The sequence below is a fragment of the Budorcas taxicolor genome, chromosome 10, assembly GCF_023091745.1.
Source record: "Budorcas taxicolor isolate Tak-1 chromosome 10, Takin1.1, whole genome shotgun sequence".
Taxonomy (NCBI): Eukaryota; Metazoa; Chordata; class Mammalia; order Artiodactyla; family Bovidae; genus Budorcas; species Budorcas taxicolor.
In genome coordinates this window covers 56,970,969-56,992,178 of record NC_068919.1, presented here as the reverse complement: position 1 = coordinate 56,992,178, position 21,210 = coordinate 56,970,969, and the positions used below count along the sequence as shown (strand labels likewise).

Genomic DNA, 21,210 nt, shown 5'->3' with positions numbered 1-21,210 from the left:
TATCCCATGTTTTCACTATATCTGAAACACAAGTCAGATATTACTTAGATGCAAAAGTTGCTGGTAATTGCAATTTATTTGCTTTTAGATTTTTGAAACCTTTTCCAAAATTGTGATTATAAGAATAAAGATCATTAGAGAAGCTGTCACCATTTAAAAGTGTAATTTAAAAATCTAATATTCCCATTTGCTGAAAAAAACTCAATACACAATTATGAAAACATTCTTTATTTTCTCATTCAGACTTCTGTAGTTTATTTTTACAAAATAGCAGACAAAATTTGCTTTATAGTCATACATATCGAAATATATGTGTATATATATATAGCACTTAAGTTATAAACACATAGCAAAATAAGCATCACTTAAACAGCAACCATGTTTTTCACATAATTAAGATTTCTCAGGAGATAAACATTGTTTCAGCTTGAATATGTAAATAGTCTTTGAGGCTTTATGTCAGCTAGTATTTACAAAAGCTAGTCTAAAAACTACCACCACCTGCAAAAGTGATGAGCCATTAAGACACAGTTTTGCTATCATGCCATAATAAAGACTGAAAATCATAGAAAGCCTGAGGAAACTAGTGACTTCATTGCAACTGCTGTAGCTGGAACTAATTAATTGTGATTTAAAGATGTATGCTGCTGCTGCTGCTAAGTCGTTTCTGTCGTGTCCGACTCTATGCAACCCCATAGACAGCAGCCCACCAGGCTCCCCTGTCCCTGGGATTCTCCAGGCAAGAACACTGAAGTGGCTTGCCATTTCCTTCTCCAATGCATGAAAGTGAAAAGTGAAAACTGAAAGTGAAGTCGCTGAGTCATGTCCAACTCTTAGCAACCCCATGGACTGCAGCCCACCAGGCTCCTCTGTCCATGGGATTTTCCAGGAAAGAGTACTGGAGTGGGGTGCCATTTCTATGAGAATCCAAAAGGATGCTTTTGAATCATCTGTTGTTGGTTTCTTTATGATCCAGTCATCTCTTAACCAGGTTAGATTATGCCCCCTGATCATCTAACTGTGATAAAGGGAAGCTGTATAGAGACTTTCTTCATCTCTGAAAAAAAAGAAACACAGCATAAATCAGTGTTGAAAAATTGTACTCAGAAAATACATATATTCATTGTACAACTTAACATCCAGGGTAGGAGTTATATCAATTTATAACATCATGCATGCCTTAAAAGTTGTACAAAATGCAAACACTAAGGTATAATTCATTGTCCTCATTTTACTGCTGTCTCAGTTATTGGAATAAAGAATAGTATTTGTCATATATTTGTATTTGTTTATACTATATAAATTTATAGTAAATTATAAATTAATTAAACTCACATTTATATTTGTTTGTATCTTTAATAGCCTACGTCTTTGTCAAAAGGATTTGAGGTACCTACAACAAAAGGCATATATATATATAATAAGATGGGTAAAACAGAAATTAAAAATCAAGACTACGGAAAGGAGAGGGATAAAATATATTAAGGGCTTCCCAGGTGGCTCAGTGGTAAAGAATCCACCTGCCAAGCAGGTGACTCGGGTTCAATCCATGGGTCAGGAAGATCGCTTGGAGAAGGAAACGGCAACCCACTCCAGTATTTTTGCCTGGGAAATCCATGGACAGAGGAGCCTGGTAGGCTACAGTCCATGGGGTCGCAAAAAGTTGGGCACGACTGAGCAACTAAACAACAACAAAATACACTAACATCAGCAATGGTTAGTTGAACTGAGGACCAGTTTTGGCTGCAAGCTTTCTGGTAGCCAGGGCAAAAAAAGAAAACACAGTAAGTTGTGTCATTCTAGGAACCATAAAGGAAGAAGGAAATCGATTCTATAAGCGAAAGTTTTGCCTTAGTACCAAATTAAAGAACAAAGGGAAAAGTTCACATAAGACCTTATTTAGGAAACATCTGGTAACCAATAATAGACAATGTCCTTGACAAGTTTCATAAAGAACAGCATTTTACAAGCATTCTCTAGGACATTGCTTCCTCTGATGCTATCAACTAGAGGTCTACTTGGACACTCTCCAGAATTGCTTAGCTGGATAGTTATGCTATTAAAGAAAAGAAGTAAATTTTTATAAATACCACAAACAAAAGTGCTGCAACAGACAATGCTTTATATAGAATGCACTAGCTCTGTTTACATTTATACATTAAAAATGCCTTTCTAGCATTAAAATCTAGTTTTAAAGGCAAAAATAGACAAGTTGACCAAGCAAGGACATCTTAAGAGTAATTTACTCAGCCTCTGACATTTTTCCAGGGTATTTTTACCTGCTCTCTTCTTTCAGTTTCTTGGCTGCCTGTGTTGATAATTTAATCTGCAAGTCCAGCCTTTGCAGGAAATCTCTGGCTGATACTTCCTCAGGCTGCATGGGCTGAACATCCAATTCTTGAGGGCTGGGAGGAGAGACGTCTTTCCCAGACCCTACCAGCTCCTCTTCATGAGAAAAACTATCAACAGTTTCATTTTCTGGAGAATCTACTGAGTTAAGTCCATTAAACAGCAACGGCTTCTCTGATATAACTGGGATGTTCAAAGTTTTCTTCAGAAATATACAATCATTGGTAAACAGTTTATTTGCCCTTTTAATTTGTTCCATCTAAAATGTTTAAAAAAAAAACAGTTACATATAAATAAGTCCAAAAGTAGGGCTTATTACACAACATAAGCTAAAAATATTCATGAGCAAAATATGCTTTCTCTAGATCTGAGATTCTTGATTCCCAGACACCCCCAGTTATTTTAAGAGATGCCAGAAAATTCTCTTTCACAATTTTATAAGAAGAAAGACTAACTTTTCCCCAGTTGTATTATTTCCCTTCTAAGGCAGCTTTTACCAAGCAACTTAAATCCCTGAAGTTAAAAAATGTAGAATATTTAGCAATTATTTAATACATTTCAATCATATTTTAACATTTCTATTATCTGATTTAAACAAACTTCCCAGTGCAGTGATCTTCTTTATGGAGTGCTTCCCATCTCTAGATGGTAAATTTAATGGACACAGAAGGTGGTAAAGGAAGAAAGTACAAAAATTAGGAAGAATGGTATAGGCTGGGACTGCAGTCATTAAGGCCTCACGGAAAAGGTGGGGTTCCGATTTTGACTCTTTTGACTTTAGATGGGGGCTTGAAGAATGGGTAGAAGTGGGACAGGTAAGGAAAGAGGTAGGGAGCTCTTTACATGGAGTATCTTATTTTCTCTACCTTATGGATTAGGTACTTGAAAATCCACTTTACAAATAAAAGAAACAAAATAAGGAGATTATATGCCATGGAATCATCATGCAGTGGGGAAATGCAGAAGCCAGAATTTTATACAGGTTTCCAAACTTCAAACTCTTTCACAGCCTGTGAATTCCTCCAAACCAAAGAAATGGAGATGTAAGGTAGGGATGAAAGGGGAAATGGAATTTGTATATGTTACCTCATTTAACCTTCCTAACAGTTCTGCAATATTATCATCTCCTCTTTTACAAATGGGGAAAGGGAGACTCAAGGGATTGAAGTGGCATGCCTAGGTCCCCAAATGCAGGTAAGTGCAGACAGCATCCTTGGCTGTGCTGGTGCAGAACTGTCAGGCAAGCACCTGCTCAGGTTCATCACGCCACACTATCATGCCTCTGCAGACTTCTCCAGCCACCTAGCCTGGGGACTTGCACCATGCTAGTAGGCTCTTTGCATGCACGACACCATCCGATCTTGTGACATATGTCAACAAGACAGCTTGGAATAACAGCTAAGCACACAGGCTTGGGGATGTGATAGATCTGGTTTCAAATCCAGCTTCACCAACACACACTGAACATAAATTTGTTACTTCTCTCGTTATGCCTATTTCCTTACGTACAAAACAGGTATCATCTACCCTTCACAGGGTAGTTGGAGGGATTAAATGGGAGTTTATATGTAAATACGCATACAGGATAGAGACACAGATGTGAAACATAGATGTGAAAGGGAGAGACAATTTAGCAGTAAATGGTACTTACTTTCCATTTTCCTATGAAGAAATTAAGGCACGAGAGATGACCAATCTGACCAAGTGTATGTGGTTCTGTATAAGCCAGAATTTCTGTCTGACTCTGAAGTCCATACAACACCAAGATTAAAGTACATGACTAATGGAACCCAATTCTGGGATCTTTAATGCCAAACCGATTGAGTGAAAAAATTAGATTTCTACTTCAAAGAGCCTGAAAAAATAAGTCAAATAAAATACACCCTGTTCTTTCTGCTTTCTAACTATAAGCTGAATCCACAAAATAGCACATTCAATGCTATCTTTTATTTTTTGTGTAGGATGGTCGTTTATGTTCTAGTTTCTAGTTAAAGGAGAGAAGGCAAGGGTGAGAAAGAACATATGCAGATACATTTTAGAGACAAAATTAAAATCTCAGAATCACTAAGTGTCTCCGGTCTAGTTTAGGCTTAGATTTGAGGCACTTAGAGAACTTGAAAATGTGTCCAGAGCAGGTTCAGGTATATCCTAGTTTTCACCACGTCCTCCATCTCTCTTAGTACAAGGGCTTCCGAGGACACTGAGCCCTCTCCTGGCTCCAGGGTGAACACATGACTCATTCCTGCCCTCCGAAGCATCATGCTGCCCAAGCTGTCCTGACAGGTCACAGTCCCACCTCAGAACAATTCAGAGATGCAAGGAGACTTCTGCTGGGTTTGGAGGTGAAGGACTCCTATTTTCCCTTCGGGAAGGAGATGGGTCTGGAGCTGCTGGCGGCCATCCTTTTACCACAAGGAACTTAACTACAAGGTCACCATGGAGGAGATCGAGCACTGAACCAAAGCCTGAAGCCCAAATACCCTCATGCCCTTCAGTTCCAGTAATAAGCCAGCAAATGCCTCTTTTTGGGGTTTTTTGTTTTGTTTTGTTTTGTTTGCTTAGTTCAATTTGAGTTTTCTGTCACTTATAAATGCAAGAACTCTCATTGATACAGCACCCTTTGAAATACTTATTGGCAGAGGCCTACAATTGCTAATAGTCACTGTGACCTGGAAATAATGATGGAACACAGAAACAACTGGGAACACCAGGATCTGGTTGTTGAGGATGGGCTGGGAACATCAACCATAAACTGTGAATTCTCTCAGGACTAGACCTGTTATTTCTACAGCTTCCCAGGTTGAGCAAAGATATATACACTAAGTGCTTAGGATGGATGGATTAATAATTAACATAGGTCAGAGAAATTGGAGGAGGAAATGGCAACCCATTCCCATGTCCTTGCCTAGATAATTCCATAGGCAGAGGAGCCTGGTGGGTTACAGTCCATGGGGCCACAAAAAGTTGGACATGACTAACCATGCACGCATGTGTGCAGAGAAATAGGCCTAAAAGATGAACCCAGAGAAGTAACCAGAAAGCAGTAGTAAGTTACCTATTGTGTTGGTTTTTCCCCCTTTAAACTCACCCTCAGCTTCCAATCCATACCCTAGTCTTCTTGAGCCTGTTCTGACCCCAGCAGGCTGACCTCATCAGAACTGCACTTCCCAAGGCCCCTTGTTCTTGGAATTGCAGTCGGTGTTCCAAAAGAAGGCCACCGGCAGCATGGCCACACCATGGCTCTGGTGCCTGCATCCCTCTGTGGCAGAGTTCCTGCCTGGAGCCCCGTTGTCCACTCCTCCCACTCTCCTCAGTTTCGGGTACCACACTCCTTCCCCCGGACCTCAGGCCTGGGAGTAGTGTCTCCCTGCTGTTGCTCGTCTTCACCATCCCTTAATCCTATTCCCACTTCTACAAATGTCTCTGCATTAAACCCTCAAGGGCCACACCCTTGGAGTGCGCTAAGAAAGCTAAGTTGCTCAGTCGTGTCCGACTCTTTGCGACCCTATGGACTATAGCTTACCAGGCTCCTCCGTCCATGGGATTCTCCAGGCAAGAATACTGGAGTGGGTTGCCATTTCCTTCTCCAGGGGATCTTCCCAAGCCAGGGATCGAACCCAGGTCTCCCGCATTGCAGGCAGATGCTTTAACCTCTGAGCCACCAGGGAAGCCCTGGAGTGCGCTAGCTGTAGTCTTTGCGGACCCTGATATATCTATCACTTAGAGCAAGAAAGGCTGTCACAGCCTTTCTTGCAAGGGGCCGATGACAGGAAGCACAAGACAAAGGATTGAGTCCACAGCTGGGTAAAGCCAGGGAGTCCCCAGGGAGTGAGGGCGGGGGCCCCAGCTCTCGTGCATGCCACTGTACCACTGATGCAACAATAGAACTGCCTCTTTTAACAGGTCTATGAGCTTCTCCAGGTCAGGGACTGCTTCACCTCCATTTCAGCATTGCCAGCAAGTATTTAAGTTATATGCTGAGTCTGATGAGCTAGATTCTAGGATGACACACAGATGCCAGCATCAAGAACATCAGCAATATCCACAGTTGGCATCAAGGTGGGAACCAATCTAAGGACGGGCAGATTTGAAACTGAAGGTGAAAACAGGTAAATGAGGTTAATATAAGGTTGCAAGCAGAAACAAGGGCTCTGGCTTTACCATTTTCTAATCATTCCCTATGTCTGTTTTCTTTTCTGTAAATTAAGAAAAATAATAGTACTTTCTATACAATATGATTATTATGACAATTAAATGGGTTAATTCATGTAAAACATTTACAACAATGCATGGCACACAGAAGCACTTATAAATGCTAGCAACTATCATTAAATTTGGTTAAAAGTGAGAAAGCAACAAGTAAGGGCAGATCCTAACATGTATTCAGCAAATGAAAAGGAGGTAGGAATTTTCTCTCAATAAAAAATACTTCTCCCACAAACTAAAAATATATAAAGAAAATTTCATATAAACAATCCCAGATGAATAACATGTTGTCACTGCCCCAAGGTAACAGCATTAAGTTTTTTTCTTTTTAAAAGCTATTTAATTTGATCTTAACTTGTTCTTTTTTTACAAGCATAGGCTCCAAACTCTGTAACCAATAGTAAAGTTAAGGAATGAAACCAGCCATGCAAAAAGTCAGGGGAAACAAAAAAGGATTCTTGCCAGAGAGAGTAGTTACAAGGCCCCAGCTGAAATTTCATGGCTGAAATGCAGAGAGTAAAGAGCAAGCTGTAGGTCACTCATACAATAGATAAAATTTGGATTTTGTTTTAAATGTAATGGGAAGCCATTGGAGGGTGTGTGGAGGAAGTGAGTGGAATGATTTGAAGATCATCCCACTTTATGGAAAATGGATTGGTAAGAAAGAGGCGTTAGCTGAAACAGGAAGCCCAGTTATAGAAGAAACTGCAGTAGCATAGACAAGGGATATAAATAATCCCAAACAGTGAAATATTTTAATTGGCTTTGGAATGTTTTACACGTTCATCTGAACTCAGATGGGTCTAAGGTTCTTGGAATTTCAGCTCACATAAAACTAAGAAAAGTCACGATCCAATCCAAGAAGAGCTAAAACACTCTACACCTTACCCACCTGCCCTCCTTCAGTATTTCCAACTATCCAACGAGTGCTGAAAATAGAAAGTGTGACCTTTTCAGAGTAATGCAGAACAACCCTTTGTTTCCTGAGGGCAGATGACTAGGAGGGGGAGATACAGCCGCCAAATGTTTTCATTTTAAAAGTCTTTCCTAATCAGGACTGAGTAGCATGACTCAGTGAAATTTACCATCTGCTCACTAAGAAACAGATTATGAAATAATCGAGTAAGAGCTGACAGGACAGCCCCAAGGACCACTGTGGTGAAATCAGATGGAACAAATCCATCAACAACTTGTTTAAAATGACCCCCCTGTAAATACACGGTGCAAAGGTGAATTCACTCTGAATTCACAAAATGTCTCCCGAAAAGTGATCTCAATAGCTGCTGTTAGGCCTGAACAAGAACTCTCCCCAAAGGCTATTTTAGGTCAGCTTCATCAGGCCATCTACCTAACTGGAGATGCAATATTCAAAGTTCCTTTTTCTTCCTCTCCATTCATTTAAAAGAAAAAAAAAAAAAAAACCTTCCCAAAACATTTCAGGATACATAATAAACATGTAACACAGCACTGTGTCATTTATGGAATATTTTCATATACACTCAACTCTCATTTGATTATTATTATCATTATAGGAAAACAAGACTTAAATGTTAAAGGATTCTCTCAAGATCATTTCCTAGTGAGTGCTGGATTCAACCTCCTCACCTGGCTGTCTTCTATTAAATTCTAAGGGTTGGTGATGATCAGACTTCTCCTTTGCCATGTGCTAATAAGGAAAAGAATTTTTTTCTTCTCCATGTTATCTCAGAAGAATATATGAGATCCCACTTATGAAATGTCCAGAAAAGGCAAACCTAGAGATTAGAAAGCAGACTCATGGTTATCTGGGATGACAGAAGGGAACAGGGAGTAAGGGATCCGTGCAAGGTGATGGAAATGTTCTAAAATTGGACTGTGGTGATGGCTGGAAGGCCAGAGGCAGATGGGCCCCCCAGAGTAAAGCAATTGGAGATTCATTCTCTACTGATGGAAAATCAAGACAAGAATAGCAGGACAATTAAGAGGAGGAGGCTGGGCCCTGCTCAGACCACATATTTCTCGAAGTCAGGCGACTTCCCTGACCATACACGCGCAGAAAGGCTCCTTGGAGGCCAGAGAATTCTGTCAAGGGCTGCTCTTCCCAGACGCCTTTTAGGTAGAATCCATCCTAGCTAACAGATGTGTGCACACACGTGGGTGGATCCTGAGATACACCAAATATGGACTGTGAACCAGGCAGATAAAAATGATTGGCTAAAGGAAAACTGGAGAAAAGGCCCCCAAAAATAATTTAAACTGCCACGAGGGCACAACTCAGGGACGCTCCCTCTGAATCTGCCCATGTGTCTATCCACACACACTGTACTCTTTTTTCCCCTCCTAATAAATACTTTACTTGCCTCAGTACTTTCTGTCTTCGTGGAAATTCTTTTCTGCAAAGCCGAAGGGTCAGGGCCCTTGTCACTGACCACTGGTCTAGTAGCTAAGATCTGGTGCCTTCACTGCTGTGACCCGGCCTCAGTCTCTGACTGGGAACCTAAGCCCCACCCCAAGCCACTGCAGCCTGAGGCCACCCAAGATCAGCTGCACAACTCTTGAAAAATCCTTGAATTATGCACTTTGGATGGGTGAATTCTATAGTATATAAATTATACTTTGATAAAGTTGCTTTTAAATAAAGAAGGCATGAGAATCTATTAAACCCTAAAGCTACTAAGGGCTACCTTAGTACCATACCTCTTACAACAGGCAATACTATTTATTTATGGTTCTCTCCCCTTTGACCAGCAAAGTCAACAGTTTCCAGTAACAGCAGAAGGGGCTAAAGTTCTAAACATAAAAGATTTACATACACTTACATTTCTAACTAACCACTCCTGTTCCCCCTAAAATGAAAATCATTTCACCTTTTCTCAGCAAGGTGACTTCTGATAGGAGAAGTGTGAAAAAGCAAGTGGGGCTCAACAGCTCATTGGAAGGCAAAGAGAAGACCCTAGGAAAAAATCTGGACAGGAAGTGACTGGACACAGAGATGGGGGTTGGCACAACTGTCTGGAGAGGGTAGAGGTCAGAGAAGTTGAGAGGGGGTAAACAAAAAAGACAAAGTGTGTGCAAATAATAGCTTCCCTTGCTGCCTCTCACTCACTTTCTAGTTATACACAGGGCTTCTAAACAAAAAGTTCCCAGCAGCTGCCCGATTGGTCAGTTCCCTCCACAGGCTTGCCCCCAGTGAAAGGAACTGGCATCACCGAAAAAGCTGTAGCAAAATACAGAATACTGGGTTAGGGGAAGGGACTTAATGTCTCAGTGGAGATAAGCACAGCCCGGGAAATTCCAGCCCCTGCAAGTCTGTCTGAGATCTGAACTATATTTAATAGCTTCTCAGTTCATCCCCAGTAGTTTCAGTTTCCCTCACTGAGGTCTTCCATGGCCACACCATTTAAAATTGCAGCCACAGCCACCAGCCTAATCTCCTTTCCCTGCTTAATTTTTTTTTTTTTTCATTTTGCTTGTCAGTATCTGACATATAATATACTTTGTTTACTTACTGTCTCCACTGCCTAAAATATAAGCTCCATGAGGATAAGAACTTTTAGTTATTCACTAGTGTATCACCAGAAAGGTAGAAGCTGGAGGTAAAAAAAAAAAAAGAAAAATCTGATGAATGATAAACACTGTTGAGAAAGCGAAACAGGAAAGAGAGGAAGGGCACTGGGGTGAAGGAAGGTTGCAATTTGACATGGAGTGGTCTGGAAGGCCTCAAGGAAGAGATATTTAAACAAAGACTTGAAGGCAGTGGGAGAGCAGGTCACAAAGCCAGTATCAGCCACATGATCTGCAGGTCCCAAGGTGGCTTAGCTGGTAAAGAATTCCCCTGCAATGCAGGAAACATGGGTTCGATTCCTGCATTGGGAAGATCCCCTGGAGAAGGAAATGGCACGCCAGTATTCTTGCCTGGAGAATCCCATGGACTGAGGAGTCTAGCAGACCACAGTCCACAGAGTCGCGAAGAGTCTGACACGACTGAAGCGACTGCACACACACACACAAGGAAAGTGAAAATGTGGGGCCACTGTTAACAAATTATTAAACATTTAGAGGCAGCAACAGCAGAGCATTAACTGCAGGATTCCTCTAAGCGTGGGGTTTATGTGATTGCACAGCTCCCCCAGCTATGACATGGCCCTGCACACAGCTATCAGGGAAAGTGCTCCCCACAGATGGATGGAACAGCAAGTTCAAAGATCCCAAGAAGGGACAGTGCATTTTGAATGAGAAAAGGGGCCATGCTTATAAAACAGGAACATTCCTGGGCTCCTTTACTGGATATTCGGATCCAGTAGGTTTGAGGTAAGCTCGAAATCTCCAATTTCTCATCACCTACTCCTTTAAGCAATTTAATTTAAATATGATGTGGGTGATCTTGGCAATCAATATGAGAAACTTAACTAACTCAACTTCTTTCTGTTTAATTGAGGAATGAAAAACCTTTCTGCCTTTTTAACTTCCACATAAAACCAATTTTCAATGAGTAAATCCAATTAACACCTGTAGTTAATAACTTCAATAATATCACTTCACTGTCATGGTGAGCATCTGCACTTTTACTAGTTCTGTATAAACAGTGGGAAGAGTCTCTAAAAATTTCATCAACTGGAGTTCAAAGTCCAAAGTAAATGAGAACCATTGGTACTCAACCAAGAGGGACGGTTTCTCAGGGAACATGTGGATGAATTTCTAGATGGGAGTGGGGGGCAGTGCTAGTGGCATTTACTGGGAAGAGAACAGAGATGCTGCTAAACATCCTACAATGCACAGAACAGTTCCCTGAGACAAAGAATTATCCAGTCCCTAGTATCTATAGGGGTGCAGTTGAGAAACACTAAAATAGATTGTGGTTACAGATTATAGTTCCCAATTCACTATATTTGAGCTTAACATCATAAAATTAAGTCTTTATAAAGGTAATGAAAAATCTGACTTACACTTTAATGAGAAGGGATAATAAAGTTATCAAGAACAGGATCTACATCAGCAAAAATAGGGATTAGATAGCATTCGATCAAAGGCAGAGAACTGCAGTGAACAGATGTTCAGGAGCTCTGAGACACCCAAATGGAATCATGGAGGGCAATGAGGACCAGAGAGACTGCTGTGGGTAGGGGCCAGGGAAATGACACTCTCTGGATATCATGGATTCCTAGGTACAGTGAGCCTGGCCTAGTACTGAATAGAAAAGATGCACAGAAACCACAGAGAAAAGACCGTCCTTCTGGAGGAATCAAAATGAGAAAGACTTGAAAAGGCTAGGATAAAAATAAGGATGGAAATCAGAAGTAATACCTACAGCAAAGCAAATGCTTTATCACTGTGCTAATTCAAGCTAATCTCAATGAACAAGCATTGGACTATTGGAATGGAATACTGGAAAATATCCTTACCTCTCATCTGTAAAAAGGAGATTAATTACACCTATCTCCAAGCCTTAGTGGGAAAATCAAACTGAGTGAGAATAAGATGGTCCAGGACAAATGCAATGCCTGGCACACAGCAGGCACTCACCAGAAGGTGTAGCCACTGATAACTTCCTAACTGCTGCTTCTGGCTTTGACTCAAACCAGTCCCCATGAATGCAAATATAAGGACTGAAGTTCTATGTTCACATTTAGAAACTCCCAAGCGGGCGGAATAGGACAAACCATGGCATGAAATCCTCGGTTCATGTCTGCACAGCAAGATCCCTGCTCTCACACTGTTTAAGTGACAGTAGGACCTGCCAGGTAAACACACACCAGCTTGGGTGTGCAAAGGAGATGACTGAGTCTCTTGTCACTGGTGAAGAGCCAGAAAGAGTTTCACTTGCAGAGAAAGATAAAGACAAGATCACCTTTCTTCCTACTGCTGTCTAGGGTGCTTCAGGGAAGAACATGGAAAACTGATATAGAACTCATATGTAAAAAAGCTATCACATAGTTCAGAGTTAATTATAAGTAATTTTAATGAAAAATATGCTCCCTCGGGTTTCCATGTTCTTCCCAGAGGTGTAATGCAATAGGCCCAAGGCACAGGCACACCCACACTTATAAATTTATAATAAACACAGCTCTCCAGCTCACCTGGACCACATTCTTGGCCGCTGCTTAGCGACAGGTGTCACATTCACCGTTGCCAGTGAGCCCAGGAGTGTAATTTCACTTCTAAATAAAGAAGCATAATCAATAGAACTAGAACCATCCGGCGGGAACAACTGTACCCTTCCTGACTCATCATAGTGCTTGTTTACCCAGAAAACAAAATTCTCTGCCCAAATCCACACATCAGTTCGGCGTTCAGGAAATATTACATAGCAGTATGACCCGGAATGAAAATCGGGCGAATCTGGGTCCGGGTGGTGCCGATGCCCTGGTCCTCTTTGGCCTGCCTCACGCGGCGGATCCTATCCGAGTGTGGGCAGGGCATCGGGAACTCGATGCGCCCACCCGGGAGAGCCTTCCGTTGCTGTCCCTGCAGCGCGCGCTGGGCGAGCGGCTCGAGGCCGAGGCGCCGGGGGCCGCTGGCTGCTCCTCGATGCCCGGCTCCTCGCGCGCCCCGCCCCGAGCCGCTGCGCCCCCGCCCGCGGCCGCCAGCCCTGCTCACCGAGACTCCGTACTTGAGCGCGATGCCCTGCAGCGTGTCGCCGGCGCGGACCCGGTGCTCCACATGGCGCTCGATGACGCCGGCGCCCAGCGGCGCCCGCACGCTGGCCGTGCTACCGTACGAGCGGGTCTTGGTGCGTGCCAGGCTCAGCGACTGCTCGGCCTCCTCGGCCTCGGAGCCCGAACGCGAGTGCGGCGGCGGCGGCGAAGGGGCCGAGGGCCGCGGCGCACGGGGGCCACCTGCCCGCAGGGACGGAGCGGGCGAGGAATCCGCCATGGGTCCTGCGGAGGCCGCCGGGTCGGGAAGCTCGGCAAAGGGGCGGCGCCTCGGCCGCCGCCACCCCCTCTTCCTCCTCACAGGGGCTGCGGAGGGCCGTTCCGCGGGGGCGGCGGGCTGGAGGCCTCGGTGGGAAGATGCGGGCCCGCCATGGCGGCCGCCCTCTCCTCCGCGTCCGCCTTTCCAGGCGCACCTGCAGGAGGGAGAGCGAAACGAGCTCTGGCTGCTGCCCCGCGGACCGCTCGGCTCCACCCTGCCCACCCGGCTGGCCCCGCGGTGCGACAGGCGGAGAGCGCTAAGGCTCCTGGCAGTGTAGCCACTGGGGCCCCATAGACGCCCTCGGTCCCCGGGTGGAATCCCGCGCCGGGCCGACAGAGCCCCACTCTGCCCAAAGCAAAACACCAAAGCTTTGCTCTGCTCCTTTATTGATTCCACAGCAGGCTTCAGCTTTCTTATATCTTCAACTTCTCCCAGCCCCCCATTACCACAGGACCTCACAGAAAAATTAAGACCATTAAACAGAAATAATTTCTCCAGGCCCATCTCAGCCTTTCAGGGTCTGGCGCCCTCAACACTCCGGGGAGGATAGTGCTTCTAAGGCCTGGTGTGACCTCTAAACCCTTCACTCGCTTCGGTTTCACTCTTCATTGCACACCAGTGCCAATTTTAGTCTTGCGCTGCTTTGCAAGTCTGCCTAGCTCAGTCCGTTCTCTTGGCGCACTACTTAGAATTTACTACCTGTCCCCAGTTTTTTCTTACCATGTTCCTCCTTAATACCCTGAAATCTTACTCCCCAAAGTTTTATCATTAACTTCACCAATGGCTTCTTATCTGTATTCTTTATCTGAACACCCTTCTCCTCAACTTTCTGCCTTCTGATAGTATTCTACAGAGTGGGTGGACGTTTATTAGAATCTGGCACTCGGGATTCTGTTGTACTCTGGACAGCTCTTCAAGAGGAGGGACCCTGTGGGCAGATTAGGAGACTGGAGATTTGATTCACTGGCTGAAGTTTCGATATGTGGCTGTGCTGGACAGAGACAAAGGAACTAGAGTTCAGGAGGCAGGATAAGAGATGGAGAGGAACAAGTGGTCCCCGAATCACCATCCCACTCAAAAATTCTTCAGTAGTTTCCTATGGACAACAGTATATAACTCACACTGGCACTCAACTCCTTTTTTCCATTTTTATTGTTCACGCTCCGGCCATACCCCATCTACAAGTCATCCTGCAAACTCCATATGCTCCCGCCAGACAGAAGCACTTGAACTTGCCCCTCCTTCTTACCTTCATGCCTGGCATATGCTATACCCTATGCTCGTAACCCTTCTCCAGTCTCTCTGTTTACATTTAAGAAAAATTTAAGGTCCATCCCAAATAATACATCCAAAAATGAGATCTTTCCAGATTCTTCCCACCTGTACCTGTCCCCCAAATGCCCACTTGTTATTGTTTCTCCACTGAACTCCAAGGTGGTTTGTACCTCTTGCTTAGCATTTAACTTGCGTTTTGTGTCCTGCTATGCTACTGCTGCTGCTGCTGCTGCTGCTGCTGCTAAGTGGTTTCAGTCAGGTCCGACTCTGCGCGACCGCATAGACGGCAGCCCACCAGGCTCCCCCATCCCTGGGATTCTCCAGGGAAGAACACTGGAGTGGGTTGCTATTTCCTTCTCCAATGCCTACACTTGTCTTATTTCTTCTATACATACTCTTGAGAGGTAAAACTAGATCTTATTTATCCTTTTCAACTTCAGCAGTGTGTACTTAGCTCAGTGCCTTGAATAAAGCATCAAAAGTATTGATAGTTGAATTGAGGTGGAGTAAAAAGATCCTGAAAGCTGTTTTACATTATTTAGCAAAAGTCTTCTATGGATGAACTTGAACTCTTGGGTGGTATCCAGAGTGCCCATCCCAGGACCTAAGAAAGAGGCAGAATGTAAAGGAGATCAGAATGTAAAGGAGATCAAAGTGTTCCAAAATATAAAGGAGATCAGGTAATATTTCAAGAAAACAGGAGAAACTGACCTCAGAGTTGAAGTCTAGTAGAGAGGCAGCATAGAGCATATCTTCCACTAAAGAAAAGTTTACGGAAGAACTGGAAGTCTTTATTTGAAGATTAATGAACTGGGTTCTATCAGTATTATTAGATGTTCTTTGGAAAGGGTTCCATGATCAATTACTTGAGGAAACACTGCAATCTCTATTTGCCTTTTAGAGAGTCACAATGCAAATTAGAATACTGAAGGCTCTAGAAGGTCCTGTAGTAAAATAAGCGATTGAATTTTGCTTGACACTGTACTTCTCAAACTCATTTGACCATGGAAACCCCTTTTTTCCCCTCAGAATTTCTGCAGTTTTGGAAGTGCTGATATAAAGTGGGGAAAGACAGGCCTAAATAAGGAAACAGGAAAATGACTTTGAGAATCAGAGATTCCCAAAAGATGGAACAGTACACATAAAGGGGTAGAAAATGATCACTGAATTGCTTCATAAAATGATCAAGTCCTCTGTATAAGTGCAGGGGGAAAGTTAACACCAAAAATGTACAAAGATTCATAAGCCATCCCACTTCTGTCTTATCAGCACTAATTTCTAAGCTGTCCCTAGTTATTTTCCATTTCTCCAGCCTTAAGAAATCCCAAGTCATAAAACACCTTCAAAACAGTTGTAAAATGGTCTGAAATAAATTCAACACAATTCTCAGGATTTTCTCCATGATTCCTTTTTGTGATCAAAAAGCGAGAGTTTCCTCTGAAACTGAAAGTGAAAGTTGCTCAGTCCTGTCCAGCTCTTTGCGATCCCAGGGACTGTATAGTCCATGGAATTCTCCAGGGCAGAATACTGGTGTGGGTTGCCCTTCCCTTCTCCAGGAGATCTTCCCAACCCAGAGACTGAACTCAGATCTCCCTTATTTCAGGCAGATTCTTACTAGCTGAGCCACCAGGGAAGCCTCTTTAGCTACAAGTCCCCTCCAGAAGCCCCTCTAGAAGTTTCCTCTAGTTCTCAGAAATTAATCAGCTTGAATCAATGCTTTTTTGATATTATTTGGTTAGAGTTCTTTGTGAGTTGTTTTTTCCTACATAGATTTGCACTGTTTCCAAATAACTAGTCTTCCTGTGAATTTTATACTGATTTCTCCCTAATTCAAAGTTAAACATCTACATTTGCAGCTCAGACTGAATTTTTTGTATATATATATATATATATATATATATATATATATTTTTTTTTTTTCCTTCTTCAACTAGAACTTCAAAATTAGTTTTATGTATATCTGCCTACAACACAGAACAAACTTCACCACTAGTGGTGAAACATTAGAAGTACTTCTTTTGAGAACAAGAACAAGAAAAGGAAGGCTTCTGTCACTACTTCTATTTAATTTTGTTCTGGAAATCCTAGCCAATGCAATAACAAAAAGAAGAAGAAAGGGAAATGAAGATTTAAAAAAATAACCTTATTTACTGATAATAAACAATACTAAAATATTTACAGGTAATACAGATAATGTCTAAAATTGGAACTGTTCAAACTATAAGACACAGATCATTATGCAATTACCAACTGAATCAAACAATCAGAATATACAATTGTGGAAAGAGATCTTTTTAGATACCAAAAGAAAAATTAGGAATAAACTTAATAAAAGAGAAGCAAGCTTTATACGGAAAAAATTATTACATTTTATTAAAGGACATAAAATAAGATGTAAACAAAAACAGATGTTCCACGCTTATGGATGGGAAGATACAAAATAATGAAAAATTTCATTTCTTTCCCAAACTAAAACATAAATACTTTGAAATTCCAACCAAAATTCCTATAGGATTCTTCAAAGGACATGGCAGGCTTATCTTAAAATTCATATAGAAGATAAAGGGTTAAGAAGAGCCGAGACTTTCCTGAAGAAGAATGAGGATGGGAGACTTAACTTCACAATCATCAAGAGTTATAACAAAGGGATGAGAGCTAAACCATTATAGTAGTGATGCTGGGAAAAACTAATGTAACAAAGGGACATCAAAAAAAAATCCCAGAAGCAGACCCACACATATCAGAGAAATGAACCTATGTCCGAAAATGCTGCTGCCACAATTAATTATCCTTGTGGAAAAAAATTAGATCTCTTCCTTATACCATATGCCAAAATCAGTTGTACATTGAGTAAACATATAATTGGGAAAAGCAAACTTTAAGACGTTTATAATATCTTTATACCTTGGGATAGCAAAGAATTTCTTAAACAAGATACCAAAAATAAAAACTACAAAGAAAAAAACTGGCAAATTATACACATAAAAACCTCTGTCCTGAAAATGCACCTTAAAATTTTGAGTAGACAAGGTATAAAACTGGGGAAATATACTTGAATACATATAACTGACAAAGAATTACTATCCAGAATATGTTAAAATTCCTACAAGTTATTAAAAGAAAAAACATCCACTAAAAAATGATTAAAAGATATGAATAGACAATTTACAGAAAATAAAACTCAAGTGCCCAATGGAAAGATGCACAGACTCACCAATAAGCAGAGAAATTCCATTTAAAACCATATTTCATAGGCATGAGATTAGCAAAAATAGAAGAACTGGACAATTAAAGTATTGATAAGCCACTGAGCCACCTGGGAAGCCCAAAAATACATTAAAGACAATTTAAACAAACAGAAAAACTATGCTATGTTCACAGACAGGAAGACTCTATCATATAAAATTTCAATATCTTAAAACGTGATCTGTATATTCTATGCAATAACAATGGGTTTGTAAGAAATATGACAAGCTAATTCTAAAGTTGATATGGAAAAGCAAAGACTCACAGACAACCAAGATATTTCTGAAGAATAAGGAAAAGGAAACTGCTCTACCAGATATCAAGAATTCCTATAAAGCTACAATAGTTAAAACAGGATGATTTTGATGCTGGGAAACCAGTGGATAAGAGTAATGTAGCCAGAAACAGAATCACAAATGTGGGAGAACTTCATCTATGACAAAGGTAGCAGATCACTGGGAAATGGTCTGTAAAACACACGGCATCAGCACAGTCAGCTATCTACATGGTAGACTCTACCTCCTACCATACACAAAATTCAATTTCAGCTGAATTACAGACTGAAATGTGAAAGATAAAACTTCAAAACTTTTAGAAGAATATAGGAAAAAATATCCTCATGTTCTCAAGACAAGATTTCTTTAGATAGACTAAAAGTTTTATTCATAAACGATTAATAAGCATGACAACATTAAAATTGAGAACTTCTGCTAACAAGATGATACTTTAAGGAAAACAAAAAGACAAATTAGAAACTAAGAGACATGTGTCCTAGGAAGCAAAAAGTATTTTAATAAAATGTTGAATTATCCCTCAGTATCCAAATTCTAGTTAGTTTTTACATGAAAAGCAAGAACCAAATAGATCTGAAAACTAGGTGTTCTTCATTATTTGAATTCTGGCTATCTGAATTCAGAAACTGCATAAATGTTGATAGTAAGGAATGTTTTATTTTTAACATATGTCATCCACCAAAGATTAATATCTAGAATATTTAAAGAGCTACTTCCTATACAACAATTAAAAAAAAAGACATATTCCAAGGGTATAACTAGAATTTTACAGAAGGAAAAATCCTAATTGTGAATAAACATATGAAAAGATGCTCAACCTCATTAAAATCAGAAAAATTTACATTAAGATGAAAGAGTTAACCCTTTTGCACTCACCAGATTGGCAAAATCTAAGTTTGGCAAGACCAGTGACCAGGGAAGATAGGAATTCTATTCATTGCTGGGAAGAGTATAATTTGATAGAGCCACTTTGAAAAACACTCGCTAAGATAAGCAAAACTATAAAATTGTACATGTGCATTCCCTACAAATGAGAAATTCTAATACTAGACATTGTATATCCCCTGTTGAAAATCTCATACCTGTAGACCAGGAGATATGTTGTGAAAAAGTCCACAGTAGCATCATTCAGAGAAACAAAAACTGGAAACAATCAATTATTCAGCAGCAGAACAAATAAGTAAATTGTGCTATATTTACATAATTGTATATTTTAACTGCCTTATTGATAATAATTCACATATCATATAACTCACCCATACAAAGTATTTTACATTCGTAGTACATTATTAGTTTTTTATTTGTGGTAAAAAATACATATACATATATAGCAAAATTAACCACTTGAACCATTTTTAAGTACAGTGGCACCAATTACAATTTACACTGTTGTGCAACCATCACAACACTGCCTATTTCCAAAACTTTTTCATCACTCCAAACAAAAACTATAATCACTAAGCAGTAACTTCCTATTCCTGCTTTCTCCAGCCCCTGGTAACCTCTATCTCTATGAATTTATCTATTCTAGACACTTCATATAAATAGAAACTTACAATATTTGTCCTTTTGTGTATGACTTGTTTCACTTAGCATAATGTCCTCAAGGTTCATCCATGCTGTAACACGTGTCAGAACTTCAGTCCTCTTTATGGTTGAATAATACTTCATAATATAGATACATCACATTTTGTCTGTCCATTCATCTGCTGATGGACACTTGGGTTGTTTCTACCTTTTAGCAATTGTAAATAATGCTACAATAAACATTGGCATTTTATAAATATCTATTCAAGTCCTTATTTTCTATTTCTTTGGATAGATACCTAGGACTGAAATTACTGGGTCTTATGTTTACCTTTTTGAGAAACCACCAAACTATTTTCCATAGCAGTTATACGGTTTCACATTCCAACTTGCTGCAATGTACAAAGGTTCCAATTTCTCTACAACTTTGCCGACAAATATATTTCCCAGTCTTTGACTTGCCTTTTCATTGTTTTAACAGTGTCTTTCTCGGAGTAGAAAACTTCAACTTTAATAAAGCCCAACTCATCAATTTTCTCTTTCATGAAATTGCTTCTGGTGTTGTATCTAAAAAGTCATCATCAAATCCAGAGTCATCTGGATTTTCTCCAAAGTTGTTTTCTATTTGCCATAGCTTTGTGTTTGGAGCTTAGATCTATGTTCCATCTTGAGTTAATATTCGTGAATGGTGAGAACTCTGCATTTAAATTTATTATTTTGCAATGTGGATGTCCAGTTACTAAGCTGCTGCTGCTAAGTCACTTCAGTCGTGTCTGACTCTGTGCAACCCCATAGACGGCAGCCCACCAGGCTCCCCCGTCCCTGGGATTCTCCAGACAAGAACACTGGAGTGGGTTGCCATATCCTTTTCCAATGCATGAAACTGAAAAGTGAAAGTGAAGTCGCTCAGTCGTGTCCGACCCTCAGCGACTCAATGGACTGCAGCCTTCCAGGCTTCTCTGTCCGTGGGATTTTCCAGGCAAGAGTACTGGAGTGGGGTGCCATTGCCTTCTCCAAGTTACTAAGCACCATTAGTCAAAAAGACTATCATTTATCCACTAACTTGGCCTTGTTTTTTGTCAAAGGTAAGTTAACTGTATTTGTGTGAGTCTGTTTCTGGGCTCTCTATTCTGTTCCATTGATCTACTTGTGTATTTTTTCATCAGTATCACACTGTTATGATTACTGTAGCTTTATATTAAATCCTGAACTTTAGTAGCATTAAGTCCTTTGACTTTGTTCTTCCTCTTCAGTATTGCATTGACCAGTCTAGGTCTTTCACCTTTCCATATAAACTTTAGAATTAGTTGGTTGATATCTACAAAATAAGCTTCCCTTTTGGCTCAGTCCGTAAAGAATCTGACTGCACTGCAGGAGATCCCAGTTCAATCCCTAGGTTGGGAAGATTCCCCTGGAGAAGGAA

At 41.0% G+C, this 21,210-nt stretch overlaps 1 protein-coding gene across 1 annotated transcript; it reads right to left on the bottom strand.

Annotated features, from left to right (window-relative positions):
* Positions 1–413: 413 nt before the first annotated feature.
* Positions 414–13,407, bottom strand: LYSMD2 (LysM domain containing 2). Its single transcript, XM_052647148.1, has 3 exons — positions 13,132–13,407; positions 2,280–2,608; positions 414–1,057 (listed from the first exon to the last, which is right to left on the bottom strand). Exons 1-3 carry the CDS (start codon positions 13,405–13,407, stop codon positions 1,015–1,017), a joined length of 648 nt encoding a protein of 215 aa, XP_052503108.1. The 3' UTR covers positions 414–1,014.
* Between the last annotated feature and the right edge of the window lie 7,803 nt (positions 13,408–21,210).

What these genes read in the sequence shown, in the direction of transcription:
- LYSMD2 (XM_052647148.1), bottom strand. Translation starts at nt 13,407, where the DNA reads ATGGCGGATTCCTCGCCCGCTCCGTCCCTGCGGGCAGGTGGCCCCCGT. An exon ending in CGCTCAAGTACGGAGTCTCG is followed by an intron (nt 2,609 to 13,131) that starts GTGAGCAGGGCT and finishes TAAACATTTTAG; the next exon opens with ATGGAACAAATTAAAAGGGC. An exon ending in AAACTGAAAGAAGAGAGCAG is followed by an intron (nt 1,058 to 2,279) that starts GTAAAAATACCC and finishes CTTTTTTTTCAG; the next exon opens with AGATGAAGAAAGTCTCTATA.